Source organism: Rhincodon typus, chromosome 27, assembly GCF_021869965.1.
Source record: "Rhincodon typus isolate 14 chromosome 27, sRhiTyp1.1, whole genome shotgun sequence".
Lineage (NCBI taxonomy): Eukaryota > Metazoa > Chordata > Chondrichthyes > Orectolobiformes > Rhincodontidae > Rhincodon > Rhincodon typus.
The window spans coordinates 24881633-24897910 of NC_063358.1; the positions used below are offsets into that span (position 1 = coordinate 24881633).

Below are 16278 nucleotides of genomic sequence, written 5' to 3' on the forward strand. Positions count from 1 at the left end.
CTCACAAGCTTACTGTTGTACTTTATTTTCTCATGCTTCACACCATTGTACTTTACCCTATTTAGATTCAGGACCCTAGTCTCAGAATGTGTTACTCTCCACCTTGGTGAGGAATTCCCCAAAGGGCCACACACAGCAAGAATGCCAATTATTCCTTTCTCATTACGCAAAACCAAATCTAGGATGGCCTGTTCTCTAGTTGGTTCCTCAATATATTGAATAAGAAAACAATCACATTCACAGTTAGGAATTTCTCCTCTACAGTATTGTTACTCACTTGATTTGCCCAATCTATGTGTAGATTAAAATCATTCATAATTACAGACATTCGCTCATTACCTGCTTCTCTGATTTTCTGTTTAATGTCATTCCCAAGTTTGAGAGTCTATATACAATCCCCACTAATGTATTTTGCCTCTTGGTGTTTCTCAGCTCTGCGCATACAGATTTCACATTGTTGGAGCTATCCTTCCTGAATATTACATTAAATTCCTATTTAAACAGCAATTCAATCCACTACCTTTTCCTCTAGTTTCCATCCCAGGTCACCCTGCAGCAATATCTCTGTAATTCCAATTACACCATACCTGTTTTCATCTATTTGCGCGATTCCTTCATCCACTTTATTGCAAATAGAATTAAGGCACAAAGCCTTATGGCTTCTCTTTTTAGTTTTGTCCCATTCCATTATTTTTCACGGTGTCCCTGTTTGATCCTGACCCTTGATTTCTCAGCCTATCACTGGGAAATGGCTCCATAAACATCATTTGCTTTCTGACAATGTGGCAAATGGGACTAGATCAATTTAGGATATCTGGTCAGCATGGATGAATTGGACTGAAGGGTATGTTTCCGGTCTGTATACCTCTATGATTCTAAGTGACCATATTTCATGTGTGAACCTGAGAAGTGAGTATCTGATGCAATTTTACAATGCATGTTACTAATTGAGCCATGATAAGAGTTACAAGTACACCTTTCTTCAGGAAAGAAGGTACTGAAACCTAAAGTACAGTACGCTAATACACAATAACGTCTTACATTTGAAGACCACTTATTTTTACATTGGTGTCAGCTGTATCTCAGGTGATAGCACTCTTGCCTTCAAGTTTCAAGACTTTTAATTGAAATTCCACTCCAGGTCCAGCACAGGAAAGTCTAGGCTGAAACTCTAATAGAATCATTAGGCAATACTTTTAGATATTAAACTGGGGCCTGGTCTACCCTCTCCAGTGGACATACAAGATCCCATTTCAGCATTTCCAAAGAAGGGTCTAGGCCCGAAACGACAGCTTTTCTGGTCCTCTGATGCTGCTTGGCCTGCTGTGTTCATCCAGCTCTACACCGTTTTATCAAAGATCCCATAATACCGTTTCAAAGAAGAATTGAGGAATTATTCCTGGTGTCCTTATATTTATTCCTCCATCAACAGATTTTCTAGTTAGTATCATATTGCTGTAGTGGGAGCTTGCTATGCATACGTTGGACTGCTACAATTTTCACATTAAACCAGTGGTTATATTTCACCTGGTTGTAAAACCCTTAGGGATGGCTTGTGTATGTGAAAGGCGCTATATAAATTCACGTCTTTATTTTTCTTCATTAATCAGCACACCTGGCAGCAACAGTGGCCGGAAGAAATTCGAAGGGATAACATTAATTGTGACAGTTAGATTTGGAGATGCTAGAAAGCACGCCAAGACATCAAATTTGTCAGAGGTCAAGATAAGCATCCTCCTCGAAAACAAAATGCATTTATGCCTTGGACACGTAAGCCTACACCAGGTTTTTGATTTTCTTCTTCCAACGCAAGTTTCTATTCCGCCTCCAGTTGCACTGATTGCTTTTTGAGTTATCAGTTTTTGAGGAAATGGATCAGCATTTTCTAATGATTTTCTTGGGGGTTTCGAGGAGGATGTATTCTTTCGGCGGTGGAAAGGGGGCGCTAATCGGTAAGAATGTGAATCTCTGGCGATGCGGGCCCCTAGTTTGAATCATTTCCTTGTCTCCAGCACCAACATGGCGGTAAGCGAAAGGGTGGGGATAGGATTAAGGACAATTTATTTACTTTAAAACTCACTGAGGGCTTTAGTTTGAGGCGACACAGTGCTCACGTTGACTTTTAGGTATGAGTCGAGATGAAATCCGCTCAGCCTGAAGCTTGCGGAGACAACAAATAAATAACACACAATAGTCTGTTACTGAAAGCTGAGGACGTTGGTCTGTGCGCTTTCCCAAATAACTTCTGTCCTTTTCAAAATCTTGAATGACAATTTATTTTGATGGAAAAGTTTAGGATGTTTTTAATTGCATCAAAGGCGCTATGGCGCTATATAAATGCAAATTGCTGTGTACTGTATAAGAAGTTGGTTTAAAAGTGGAAAATGGAATACTTCTTTAGTGCAGGACCATGGAAGATGTTGGTTGGAGTTTTGCAGTTTCAGGCTTGAACGTCTGTTTTTAATGTACAGGCAATTGAGTTGGATGTTATTTGTATAATTATGGGGGATACTAAAACAAGACCGAATAGTATGCAGGAAAGAAACAGACTAATCTGCCCAGCAGCCTGTGCTGGTGTTTATGTTTTACCTGAGCTTCCTCCAATATTTTCTCATCGAAATCGACGATCACAGCTATTTGTTCCCTTGCTGGTCTGGCTACCCCTTAAATTCATGTGAACTATGCACTTTGATCACTCTCTGTTGGGTAATTAAGTTTCTTGGTGAATATCTTTAATTGATGTCCTCTAGTTATGCAGTTCCTCATGAGGAATCATTGTCTCTATACCTATGTACCAAAACTGTTCATAATTTTAAACACCTCCATTAAGTCACTCCTCAGCCAATTTTTTCAAGGGAAAAATGAATCAGATTGTCAATATTCCTGATATATTTCCCCATGTATTTCTGGTATTAATCTTCTCTGCATCCTCTCTAGTGCCTCAACAAGCTTTCTTTTAATTTGGTGACCAGAACTACGTATGGTAGTCTAACCAAGCTTCAGCATAATTTCCCTACCTTTTACTCCTGACGTAGAAACAAAGTTTGTGCTTACTTTTGCTATTTTTTTTGTGGCTTCATTAACATGTGGCACAACTTTTACTGATTTGTACTCCAACCTCCCTTCATTTGTCTACCCCACCTAGATTTGCATTTCCCAAGCAACCTCTCTATTCTTCCTACCAATACCTATCTGTGTTAAACTTTATTAACCAATTATTTGCCCATTATGGGAGCTTATTAATACAAAAGAATTGCAAAGCCTCCACCACCGCCATTTGGTAAGAATATGGCACTTCTCATTGTGGCCTCAACTTCACATTCCTTTCTATCCCCTATAATCTTGTATCCCCTCATCAGACAACAATCCATGTAACTCAACCTTATAAATATTAATGATCCTAGCTCCAATGCTGTATGGAGAAGTGAATTTCACACACGACTGACCGTCTGACAGAAAAAAAAATCTCATCTCCATTTTGAATAGGGACCCTGTAGTTTTAAACTCAGTACCCTTCCCATAAGGGGAAAGAATTCTCTCGACATCCACAAAATCCAATCAAGGGTCTTGTACGTTGTACAAGATCACCTTGCATTCTTTTAAACTCCAATGGATACACACCCTAGCTTTCCTTGCCTTATAACATAATCCCTCCATCTCAGCTATCAGGTGAATGAACCTTCTCTGAATTATTCTGATGCAACATAGACAAAACTCTACATAGTACTCCAAGTGTAAACTCTGATTTCTGCTCCTGAGGTCGGAATGCAGAGATGAGACTTTTCCGATCTGGAAGAAAATGACACAGAGGTTAACATTTTAAATATGGAGTGGACTAAGTGGTCCTAAAAAATTTAGCTGACCAACTGAATTCTAAAATAACAGCTTCTTTAGTGTGGACGGTATATTCAATAAACACACTCCAGACAGTTGGGGGACTATAGCTGTGATCAATTACTTTATTACAGGAATCTGAAAATGCCTTTTATTCACATAGGATCATCTTCCAGCTTTGCAAAGGACTACAATTAGTTCAGTATTTGAAGACCATTTGAATGTCATACCATTTGACAGGATTAATTAGTGACCTTGACTAAAGGCACCCTTATGTAGTAGTGACCACAGTATAATTTAATTTAACATGCAGTTTAATAGGCAGAAATTTGCATTTAAGACTAGAATTTTAAATCTAAATAAGGACAAGCATGCGTGCACGAAAGCTGAACTTGCTGAAGTGCACTGACATGTTAGGCTAGAGGAAGAAGGTAGCTAGGAATGTAAAAATGGATAGTAAGAGCTTCTACAAGAATTGAAAAAGGAAAATTAGTAAGTAAAATGAGTGCTGATCTTCTGGACAAAGTGAATGAAGAACTAATAGTAGATATCATGGAAATGATGGATAAAATGAAAAAAATCATTTGCATCTACCTTCACTATAGAGGATACAACCACCATTCCAGTAATAGCTGTAAATCAGGTTGTGGAAAAGACAGAAGAACTTAAAATTATAATCATGAAGGAAATGGTACTAAGCAAACAAATGCATTCTGACACATCTTGGGATCCAGGTTTTCATCCTAGAGTCTTAAAAGAGTTTGCTAATGAGCAAGTAGACATGTCAATGTTAATTTTCCAAAAATGCCTTTGATTCGTTGTAAGTTCAATTAGAATGGAAAGTAGCAAATGTAACTCCTGTCTTCAAAAAGGGAGAATGAAGGAAGAAAAGAGGAAACTGTAGACCGGCTGGCTTGATATTTGTTGTGAGGTAGATTTTAGAATCGATCATGCAAGAGATTATAGCAGTGCACTTAGAAAACCTCAAGGTAATCAGGAAGAGTTAGCATGGTTTCATCAAAGGGACACCACGTTTAACCAACCTATTGGAGTTTTTAAAGAAGTAATATGTGCTGTGGTTAAAAGGGAGCCTGTAGATGTATTGTACTTGGATTTCCAGAAGGCATTTAATAAGATGCTGCATCAAAGCTTATTGCAGAAACTAAAAACTCATGTAGTGGGGTAACATATCAGCATGCATAGAAGATTGGCTGCTGGTGGAAAACAAACTTGCATAAATGAGTCTTTGTCTGAATTGGCAGGATGTGATGTTTGGAGTTCTGCACAGGTTTGTGCTAAGGCTTCAATTATTTAAAATTAATACCAGTAACTTGTTTAAGAGGAGTGAAAGCATGGTTACTAAACTTACAGGCAACACCAGGATAGGTAGAAAGGTATGTTGTGAATGAGACATGAGGTTGCAAAAATATGTACATAGGTTGAGCAAGTTGGCAAAAAATGTCTGGCAGATGTAGCATCATGTAGAAAAATTGAAGTTGTTCACCTTGGTAGGAAATAAACTTTGAGAGTAAACTCGCAAGTTATATTAAAATTGATAAAATATAAAAAGGAGGAGAGAAACCAAAGTGAACGTAGGCCCCTTAAAGAATGATGCTGGCAGAGGAGTTGAATATTCACATTGAGTCTGTCTTTATGGTAGAAGGTACTAATATCATTCCAAAAATGCTAAATAATCAAGGGGCTATAGGGGAGAGCAAATAAATACAATAACTATCACGAGAGAGAAGTAGTACTCAGGAAACTAATGGGGCTAAAGGCTGATAAGTTCCCTGGACCTGATGGGTTGCATCTTAGAATTTTAAAGAAGAAGCTGCAGAGATAAGCAGTGCACTGGTAGTAATCTTCTAAAAAACCTTAGATTTGGGAAACATCCCAGAGAATTACAAAATTGCCATTATTTAAAAAGGTGGTGGGGGGGTTGCGGGGAGGCACAAAACAGCTAGCTATGGGCCAGTTAGCTGGGAAAGTGTCTGTTGGAAAAATGCTTGTGTTGTAAAGGATGTAACAGAGTGTTTAGAAATACATCATAAAATCAAGCAGAGTCATCATAGTTTCATGAAGGGGAAATCATACCTGACAAATATATTATTGTTCTTTTGAGGAAGTAACAAGCAGGATAGATAAAGAGGGACCATGAGGTTCTTGAGAAGTTGAGTAGGTTAGACCTGTGCTCATTGGAGTTTAGAAGAATGAGAGGTGAGTTGACTGAAACATATGAGATTCATGAGACCCTAACAGTAGATGTGGAGAGCCTTTTTGTGGAAGAGTCTAGAGTAAGTAATCTCAGAGTAAGGAGTCGTCTAGTTGGGACAGAGGTAGGAAGAATTTTTTTCTCTTAGAGGGTAGTGACTCTGGCGAATTCTTTAGACCAGAGGGCTGGAGAGGCTGGTTCATCAAGTATATTCAAGACTGAGATAGACAGATTTTTAATCAATAAAGGAATCAGGGTTATGATGGACAAGGAAATCTAAGTTTACGGAGGGTAAATTGAACCAATCAACCATGATGTTATTGAATGATAGGATAGATTCAAGCAGCTGAATGGCCTCCTTCAGCTCTAATTTTGTATGTTTGCGTGCATGCATGCATGTGGGGGTTTCAGAAAAGATTTGGAGAGTTTTATGGTATTGTGTCAGGAAAAGAATTGTAATCCCAGGGATATGGTGTATTGCAAGAGAAGAGGGGCAAAAAAGAATGGAAAGACCCAGGAAAAGTTCTGGACAATGATGGCAAAATTATAATCTTGCAACATGATAGCCAGATCAAGAGGGTGCATACTATACAGTTTGTTGGCACTAATTACACATCGACCAAACATGAACAGATCATGCCTGACTTTTACAGACAGTAGATTGTGACACATAATGCACTAACAGAGAGTGACCAATTGCTGGTGAAGATCTGGATAAAGTCACTTATCACAACAAATAACAATGAAAAGTGAGACTTGGCTGGCATATATGCAAGAAGGGATGAGTGAGTAGAGGGAAGCTTTCCATAGTCGGAAAAGCCACAAATATCTTAAACCTACCGGTGTTGGATACAACAACTCTGGTGTGAGTATTGTGCACATGATTTTTGTTTTGGTAAGATATAATTAGGAATGGTCAATAAATTCTTCTCTATTCAGTGATGTCCACAACCGGTTAAAGAATTTTTAAAACTTTGCCATGATACATCATCAATGTCAACAAAAAAAGTGCATAATAAATTTAGAATCTGAGAGCAGAGCACTGATATCATCAGTACTAATGTTCTGAATACATGCTGATTCTCTGATTCAGGCAAATTGCTAAGTTGTGGAACTAGGAAACTACGGTTATAGTGCTGTTTGTTAGATTTATTCATCATTCTAGCACCAGGGATAAACACGGAAATAGGCATGCCAAGTTCCATCAGAAACCTCTTTAATAACCATACTCGATTCTCTATTATTGAATAATTCACAATTACAGCTCTGATTTGAGAAAAGATATTTCCAGTTAGACTGCGAGGTTAAATTGAAAGCGTGTGGAGAATTCATGAATCTACTGGAACATTTACTGAAATTCTAGTAACTGCATTATTGTAGCTACTTTTTGTGGAAGTGTTAATGGTATTGTGGCAGATGATAATATATAAGGGGAATGTGTGGAGAGAAAAAGGAAGTCATCAAGGTCACAGTGGCCAGCTGTAAACTTAATACTGCCAGAAAAATATTTCTTGATTTCTAAAGTGATCCCTTAATTTAGGACCAGGGTGAGAAGAAAGAAAACCCAATGCGTGAGCTCCGTATCAGAAAGCTCTGTATGAACATATGTGTTGGCGAAAGTGGTGATCGACTTACTCGAGCTGCCAAAGTGCTTGAGCAGCTCACTGGTCAAACACCTGTCTTCTCCAAAGGTGAGTTTGTATGCAGTCCTTGAACTTTTTAAAATGTGGCTTAAATGCTTATGAAAATGTGGCATGATCAAATAATTTTTCCTCCAACAGCTCGATACACTGTAAGATCTTTTGGTATTAGGAGAAATGAAAAGATTGCTGTTCACTGCACAGTCCGTGGTGCCAAAGCTGAAGAGATCCTGGAAAAAGGCCTTAAAGTAAGTAGGACTTAATTTTGGAGTAGTGTGTGAAAGTAATTTAGGTTTTCTCTTTAATGGTAACGATGAACCATATTTTTAAAAGGTGCTTTTGTCTTTTTGCACACTCTTTGCTTCAGCTCATACACATAGTTTTGAAGCAGTTAGAGTGGGTTTGGGGGCAAGCGGAGAACAGAAATTGCTCTGTGTGATAAAGCTGGTGCTGCAGTGTTGTAGTGAGGGAACAGTGCCATGTTTGGAGGAGCCATCTTTTGAATAAGGGTTAAACAGAATGTTGACAGAAATAGCTTGTACAGGAAGTATTGAGCACCACTTCAAGGGGTAAAAGACAATAATTTATCAAAGCATGTAATTTTTACAGCTTCAGGAGAAATTTAACTATATGTTTCTCAGTATTGACCTTTCTTGATCAAGTATTTGTTATAAAAAGAGGCAGGCGTGAAGCTCTTTAGTGATTTTATTCCTTCCATCTACAGGTTCGTGAATATGAGCTGAGAAAAAACAACTTCTCAGACACTGGAAACTTTGGCTTTGGTATTCAGGAGCACATTGATTTGGGCATTAAGTATGACCCAAGCATCGGTATCTATGGTTTAGACTTCTATGTGGTACGTACCGTATATTACATGCTGCCTGTGGGATTAAAAGAATGAGGTGAATATGCATTTAAATATGTTGCTCAAAAACATTTTTCTCCTTGTTGGAAATTTTTCTGACACCAGCTATTTTCTATTGATCCCAGACCAAAAATGTCTATTCCCAGGTCTCTCAGTACTACTATAAGTAGACTTAAAAATATCCTAAACTATTTCTTTTTTAAAACTGAACCAATTTTTAAAATACATTCCTAGTGGCTGCCATTCTGCTTTCATAAAATGGTTGTTAGTTATTTAGGTATTCTGGTGTCCTGGTTTTATGTTAATTGTACACAAGCCCCTTATGGTGAGAAAAAGACTCTATTCATATTAATTTATCCCAACCCTATAACACATCGTAACTCTTAGTCACTGATAGTTGTGCTCGCATTTTATGAATTGTGTGTGATCTCAGGTTCTGAAATGAAACTATTATGCTGGCCTTTGGACTTGTGTGGTGATGTTGATTATTGAGATTGTAGTATGGCTGACATTTCAAAACTAGAATTCCATAACAGCATCCTGGTGCAGTTTTCTTTTCATCAATGTGCTAACTCATACTCTGTGGTTCTTGAAGCACTGACAAACTTCTACTATATTGCCTCAGCCCATTCTTGTTTTTTTCCATGTCTGATTGTTGGCTGGCTTTTGAAAGCAGTGTGGTAGCTGATTTGAGTCCTATTCTCATTGAACGTGCAGTTTCCGGGGCTAGATATTTTCTAATCAACCTATTCAGAGATGTTGTTACACATCTCTGGAGCAAGTGGAACATGAACATGGGCCTCCTGGCCCAGAGGTCCAACAATACCACTTTGCCTGAAGAGCCATCGTTTCCAGTGGTAGGCACTGGATAGTGTTAGGAAACAGGTTCTTTTAAGAAAGGAAATTCCCTGTTGTTCATTATAAAAAAGAGCATAGTGTATCTTTGTTTCTACTTTAAGCTAACTCAACACAAAAGAAAAATTCTGAATTAGTTTCCCCTGAAAGCCTAGGATTCCTGCTATCACTTCTTGTGATTCCAGTTGAAAAAAGTGTACGGTAGATGTTTTAGGAGATCTTAGATTGTGAGGTCTCTGATGATTACTACTTGTCTTTTTAGCCACATGAGAAAAATGGCTACTGGACTTGTCAGAAGTCATACGATACCAGGTTATAATCCAACAGGTTTATTTGAAATCACAAGCTTTTGGAGCGCAGCCCCTTACAGCAGGTGCAGTGAGAGAGAAGAGCACATAGACCCAGAGTTTATAGGCAGAGAGATCAAAAGATCGTACAACTGATGTGAGTGGAGTGTCGAATTATAAATCTCTGCAGGTGACCAAGAGTGTTAGACAGTGTGAGTAAAGTGCCAACAGCAGAATAACAAGTGAAGGGATGACCTATAATCTGATTAAATGAGACAGAGAGATAATTACAAAAAATTAAAAATAAGGTAGTGCTGGAGACAAACTAAATGATTGGAATAACATGATAGGTATGAGAGGCGCATGCTGAGGGTCTAACCAAAGTAATAAGTAATCCAAAACTGTGCAAACTAATTAGGATAGAGAGATCATAACAATTTATTAAGGTAATGGTGTCAAAACAGGATAATAAGGAAGGTTTCACAGATAGAGAACAGTGTGGTGGGGAACATGTCGCGCGACATGAACCCAAGATCATGGTTGAGGCTGTCTTCATGGGTACAGAACTTGGCTATCAGTTTCTGCTCGGTGATTCTGCGTTGTTGTGTATCTCGAAGTCTGCCTTGGAGGATGCTTACCCGAAGATCTGAGGCTGAATGTCCTTGACCGCTGAAGTGTTCCCCAACTGGGAGGGAACATTCCTGTCTGGTGTTTGTCGTGTGGTGTCCATTCATCCGTTGTCGTAGGGTCTGCACAGTCTTGTCAATATCCCATGCCTCGCGTCATCCTTGCCTGCAGCATAGGAGATAGACAGCATTTGTCAAGTCACATGAGTATCTGCCATGTACTTGGTGAGTGGTGTTCCCACTTGTGATGGTAGTATCCACGTCGATGATCCGACATATCATGCAGAGGTTGCCATGGCAAGGTTGTGGTCGATGTTGTCCTGAAGGCTGGGTAGTTTGCTGCAAATGATGGTCTGTTTAAGGTTTGGTGGTTCTTTGAAGGCGAGAAGTGGAGGTGTACGGAAGATCTTGGGAGATGCTCGCTGTAATCAATGATATGTTGAAGGCTGCGAAGAACATGGTGTAATCTCTACACTCTGGACGATGAAGGGTACTCTATCGGTCGTATCCCATGTCTGTCTTCTGAGGAGATCATTGCAGTTTTTTGCTGTGCTACTGCTGTGATACATTGGAATTTGCGGTTGACGAATTGAGCATTGTATCCTGTTCTTATGAGGGCGTCCTTCAAAATCTTTAGGTGTCCATGGCCTCCATTCTCATCTGAGCAGATCCTGTGTATGCGTAGGGAGGTGGCTTCTTTAAAGTGTTTAGGGTGGAAGCTGGAGAAGTGCAGCATTGTGAGATTATCTGTGGGCTTATAGTAGTGTGAGGTACTGATGTGTCCATCCTTGATGGAGATGCATGTGTTCAAGAATGAGACTGATTCTGAAGAGTAGTCCATGGTAAGTCTGATGGTGGGATGCAACTTGTTGATATCACTGCATAGCTGCTTCAGTGATTCCATGCCATGAGTGCAAAGGAAGAAAATGTTGTTGATGTATCTAGTGTATAGCATTGGTCGGAGGTCCTGCATAACAAAGGAGCCTTGCTTGAACTTGTGCATGAAAATATTGGGGTGCAAATTTGGTCCCCGTGGCTGTTCCATGTGTCTGGATGAAGAACTGGTGTTGAAAGTGAAGATGTTGTGGTCGAGGATGAACCAGATGAGTTGTAGGAGTGAGTACTCACTCGTCTCCATTCACACGGAATAAGGAGAACCACTAGTTCGATTGGGACAACATCAGGATCTTAGGACAGGCCAAACAGAGATAAGTACGGGAATTTCTAGAGGCTTGGTTCTCCATCAAGAAGGCCATCAATAAACACGTAGAATTAGACCCTATATATACACCACTGCAAAGAAAAACCGGAAATGAGGTAACCAATTCCAATGGACCCCAGAGTTTAAATACCAGGCGGGAAAACACAACAGTGCTTCATTGGAGGCTGCACTGATGATGTTACCCAGCAGGGTAATGAAATGTCTGTGAATTAACGAACCAGCTTGGCAATAGAACCATCTACAGCATCCACAACCTGAGCTACAAATCTACTCAAGAACCTTAGGAAAGTGTGACCATATTCTGGGTGGTGAAGAAGGTATTTGGCACGCTTGCCTTCATTGGTCAGTGCGCTGCGTATAGGAGTTGGGAAGTCATGTTGCGGCTGTACAGGGCATCGGTGAAGCCACTTTTAGAGTACAGTGTTCAATTCCTGCTATAGGAAAGATGCAAGGTGCAGAGGTTGGCTGCTTGTAGCTGAGCACTGGAGACTCGTGTACTAAGGAAGCACTGTGAACTGTCCAGAGACTTTTCAACCAAATGCAAAGTTAATGAGAATTAAGAAAGCTAGCCAAGAATCATAAGACGCATCCCATGTAGATGCATGAGATGTGTGTGTATCCCTGTGCACAAAGTTACTTGACAGGAGCACAAAGTCATCATCGTCCTTGAACTCCAAGATGTTGAAGGGCTGAAGTGGTATGAGAGTTGAGCCAAAAGTAGGCATGGTGTGGTGAAGCAGGTGGTTTGATGCCAACTTGCATGGACGAGAGGTTGTGGAAGATGGTGGCCATTGAACATGCAGGGATGCTGTTATGAAGAAGTGGTTGGGTGATGTCTGGGACAAGCAGTTGGCAAGCTATAGCTCCCAGGCACCTGCTCTAATTTACAAGTCCTAAAATTTGTGCGTCTAGTTTCTTGATAAAGGTGAGAATTGGAACTGATGCATAAAAAAGGCGAGTTGGATCTTCATTGAGATGCAAATGTATAGAAATAAGGCAGTCAGCACTAGTGGTGAGTCTTTGAAGTCTTTGTTCAAGGTTTGAGGAGAAAATTGGACCATTTTGTCTCTACTCTGAGGTTCTGATCTTTTTCCATTCTCAGCTATTTCTTCACCTTTCTTGCTATTGCTTACACATGACAAAGAGGAAGATTCTGCCCCGTGTCTCTCCTAATGACCTCAAACTCTTAATTCATGGGAGTCTAGTGGGCTTTTGGACCATTAGCATAGATCCTTTCTATTGATAAAGATCAATGCATCTATGTTGCTAAATCTGTCAGCCTTGAACTAAACAGTCGGCTAACTATTCCATCCTCCGGAATTGTTTTACTTTATTTGATCTAAAATGTGTACATAATTGATTTCAGATAAATTTTATTTGATAATCATTAATCAAAGACTTTCTGGTTGTCATATTTTGCTTAATTAATAGGTCTCAGACCTTCACTTTACTACCTATCTAGAAAATTTTATAAACTGGATTATTTAGTTCCCCTTTTCTTTCTACTATCCTTTCTTGTGTGTTTTCTTTCCCTCCCCTATTCCAACCATAGGACTATTCTGTCCCTTTAGTGAAACATCACATATGCAATGATTTACCCATCTTTTTTCTTGGTAGCTTTGAGCTTCCCTCACTTCTATATTTACCATCCAAAGGTATTGATGTTTTTTCAGTATATGTAAAGCCCAGTCTGCTTGTGTTGATCTTCCATTGCCAAGAAGTTTGAAATTGTTAGCATTGCAAATGAGGACTTTTCCTTTGCCCACTCCCTGCATTTGTTGTGACTCCTTTCCTCCTCTTTTCAATTTGACAGGTTCTGGGAAGACCAGGCTTCAGCATTGCTGACAAGAAGCGTAAACGTGGTCGCATTGGAGCCAAACACAGGATCAACAAAGAGGAGGCCATGCGCTGGTTTCAACAGAAGGTACTTTTGTATTCATGGTGGTAGTAAGAAATCTCAATGACAAGATAAATACAAACTGAAATTTGTTTCAAGACATTTCACTTTCTAATGATTTGTTTTTCTTTTTTTTGCAGTATGATGGTATCATTCTCCCAGGAAAATAAAAATGTTTTGTAATTGTCATTAATACAAGAATCTGATACTTACTCAGTTTTAGTTTAGTGGTAGTTACCTCATCATTGTAACTTGGATTAGGCAGAAAGATAACTGTCAATCATATTGCCGGTTCACCCTGTTTTCTGACTCCACTATAATATGACAAAGTTCATGTCCTTGATGAGTTTACCATTGTTTAGTGAATATAGCCTTCTCTTGAAGCTGCTATTTGATACGTGCTCTGGCTATCTGTGAACTCAAGAACCACAATTCCATGAAAGCAATAAGAGCTATTTGGTGTGAATCATCCTGTTGTAGATCCAAATTTTCATACAATAGCCCTAAAATTTTCTAATTCCTTTTTAAAATCATTTCAGTTTTCCTTGTTTGAAAATTCCAAGGTATGGCTCAATAGTGTCAACCAAATGCTAATTGTTCTGGTGTAAACCTGAATAATAAACTAAATCTTCCAACTGTGCATTCTCAACAAAGTTTCACCCACTGTAAGCAGGGATTCTTGGGCTTTGTATATGTGATTTCCTGCTTGTGCTGTTGTTGGTGGAAAGCTGTGCACCATGAACTCACTACCAGGAAACATCTATTATCAAGTAGCAGTTCTGCAGAGAAGAGCATTGTACTCAAATCCTATCACCTAGTGACTCCAGGTGATACATTGTTTGGGACTGGGTGGTCTTCCCCTGTCTGTACTTGTAATGTCCCACTCTGATCGCTGTCTTAGTTGAAGATGTTCAGCATTCAAGAAGGAACTGAACAAGGTAATGAAGAAGGAGAAAAATATCACACAGGGCATGTGGTGAGAAAGGAAGCTGATGGATACCAATGATGCAGATTGCCTTGTCAGTTAATCTTTACCCAAGGGTGGCTGTTTCTGTGAATGAGAAGAAGCTGGTTTACGTGTGGGTGGAGACTTTGTATCAGATTGCTGTTTGTACAGGTATTCTATATTCTTGATGTCAAGCTGATTTTTTTTCCCCACCCCCTCCTCTACTGACCATAAGACTCTACTGAGAACTAGCCCTATTTTGCTGGATTTCAGTGTTTCCACTTCTGGTTTTGTGTCTGTAATTTCTTTGGTTTACTCATGATGTCTCCTGTTGTCTCATTGCTGCCTTTCATTTAAGCACTTTAGAGGTCATTCCCATTTTTCTGGCGCTTTGTTATATTTCCCCATTTCTATTTTTAAAAAAAAAAAAATCAGTATTTTCTTCCAAAGGAAGTCTTCTGTCGACAAATTTTCCAGATCTACTGAAGGCTTCTCGCATTTTCTTTTGTTGTTATTTATGTAACCATTGTGATTCTTTTTAACATCTAAAACTTCAGAGAATGAAAAAGAATGCTTTCAATTCACTGCATGGCTGAATAACTACTTTCAGAATATAGTGTAAAACATTATGACTGTAAGGTAGTGACAAACACAATAAATACACCATATTTACTATTTATATATTTTTATTCCACACATAAATAGTAATTCAAATCTTTTCATGACAGTGAATATGCAAGGAACTTGACATTTCTGTATTGGATGAATGCAGTTTTCTTTGAAAAACACTTCTTGCTACTTTCTCTAGTGTTCAAACATTATTCCACTTAATTTTAGCCACCAGTCTGTCTGTGTTACACAAAGAGCAGTATTAACTTTTTCTGTCATTTCCCCCTCCCCCACCCTCAGTTCCAGCCTCGGTCTCCCTTCCCCTCTTTCTCTGGGCATATGAAGTTTAAATAAATGCAAACTTGATCTGAATATATTGTACCATTTCATTCAACCTTGTTTGAGAATTCCTGGGAGAGAAAGATTCTCAGTGTTGTTATTCTGTTACATAGAAACTTTGGTTCAGATATAACCTAGTCATCATAAAATTGAGAAATCAGTTCTACATTGATCAGGGCTCAGCTATGTTGGCTTGTGTTTATTAGCCCATATTAGTTATCTTTCACTTCTGGATACAACATGTGTCTTGTATCCAGTGAGCTATGGTAGCAATAATTAATTGCAAATTCATTATAACATTAGAGTCCGTATGTTTAGCACCAGTTTGCTAATATGTTGCTGATAATGATCATTCATCCAGTATTCCAAATAGAATGTTTACAGTAGTATTTTTTCTTAAATAGCTATCCTTCAATTCTCTTGTGAACCATGTTGAATGAACTGTTTTTCAGATTTATTTTTAATGCTTGTGTGCATTTTCTCATTCTGCTGTTTATTTTCTAAAAGTCAAAATACTCAACTGTACTTTGTGTTGAGCTGTATTTGCAACTGAATGTCTTAAATTGTTGATTTAAAGAGGAGTGCTCCGTAACATTATTCACCATGACCTTCCACCAACCCATATCTCACATATGGCCATTTTTCCCAGTTTAATTCCAAATAAATCTGTTCTCTGGGCATTTTTCCAGTGTATAAATTTGGCAATTCTGTGCTTTATTGAAAATTTGCACAGTTGGAGAAGTGATTGCTTGATTTAGTCAGATACAGTTTCAATGATACTGATATTCAGGAATCACTATTATTTCAATTGTGTCTACAACAGATAATGTAAGGTTATTTTGAAATATTTACAGCTTCTTTGTTTTTTGGGCCAATAGTTTCATTAAAAAAGTGTCATTAAATACTGGGAGTTAGGTTTGTTCAATAAGCAATCAATTTTTAACTT

At 38.8% G+C, this 16278-nt stretch overlaps 1 protein-coding gene across 2 annotated transcripts; it reads left to right on the forward strand.

Annotated features, from left to right (window-relative positions):
* Positions 1-1734: 1734 nt before the first annotated feature.
* rpl11 (ribosomal protein L11) lies at positions 1735-15365 on the forward strand. Of its 2 annotated transcripts, none has more exons than XM_048612864.1 (6): positions 1735-1770; positions 7587-7737; positions 7828-7934; positions 8411-8542; positions 13355-13465; positions 13579-15365. In XM_048612864.1, exons 1-6 carry the CDS (start codon positions 1750-1752, stop codon positions 13606-13608), a joined length of 552 nt encoding a protein of 183 aa, XP_048468821.1. In that variant the 5' UTR covers positions 1735-1749; the 3' UTR covers positions 13609-15365. The 2 variants fall into 2 exon arrangements, with proteins under 2 accessions (XP_048468821.1, XP_020377596.1); XM_020522007.2 differs by lacking the exon at positions 1735-1770 and adding an exon at positions 1947-2025.
* The last annotated feature ends 913 nt before the right edge of the window (positions 15366-16278 follow it).

Coding starts and splice junctions, on each gene's coding strand:
- rpl11 (XM_020522007.2), top strand. CDS start 1,975: ATGCGGGCCCCTAGTTTGAATCATTTCCTTGTCTCCAGCACCAACATG. Junction 2,026..7,586: donor TCTCCAGCACCAACATGGCG/GTAAGCGAAAGG, acceptor CCCTTAATTTAG/GACCAGGGTGAGAAGAAAGA. Junction 8,543..13,354: donor ATGGTTTAGACTTCTATGTG/GTACGTACCGTA, acceptor TCAATTTGACAG/GTTCTGGGAAGACCAGGCTT.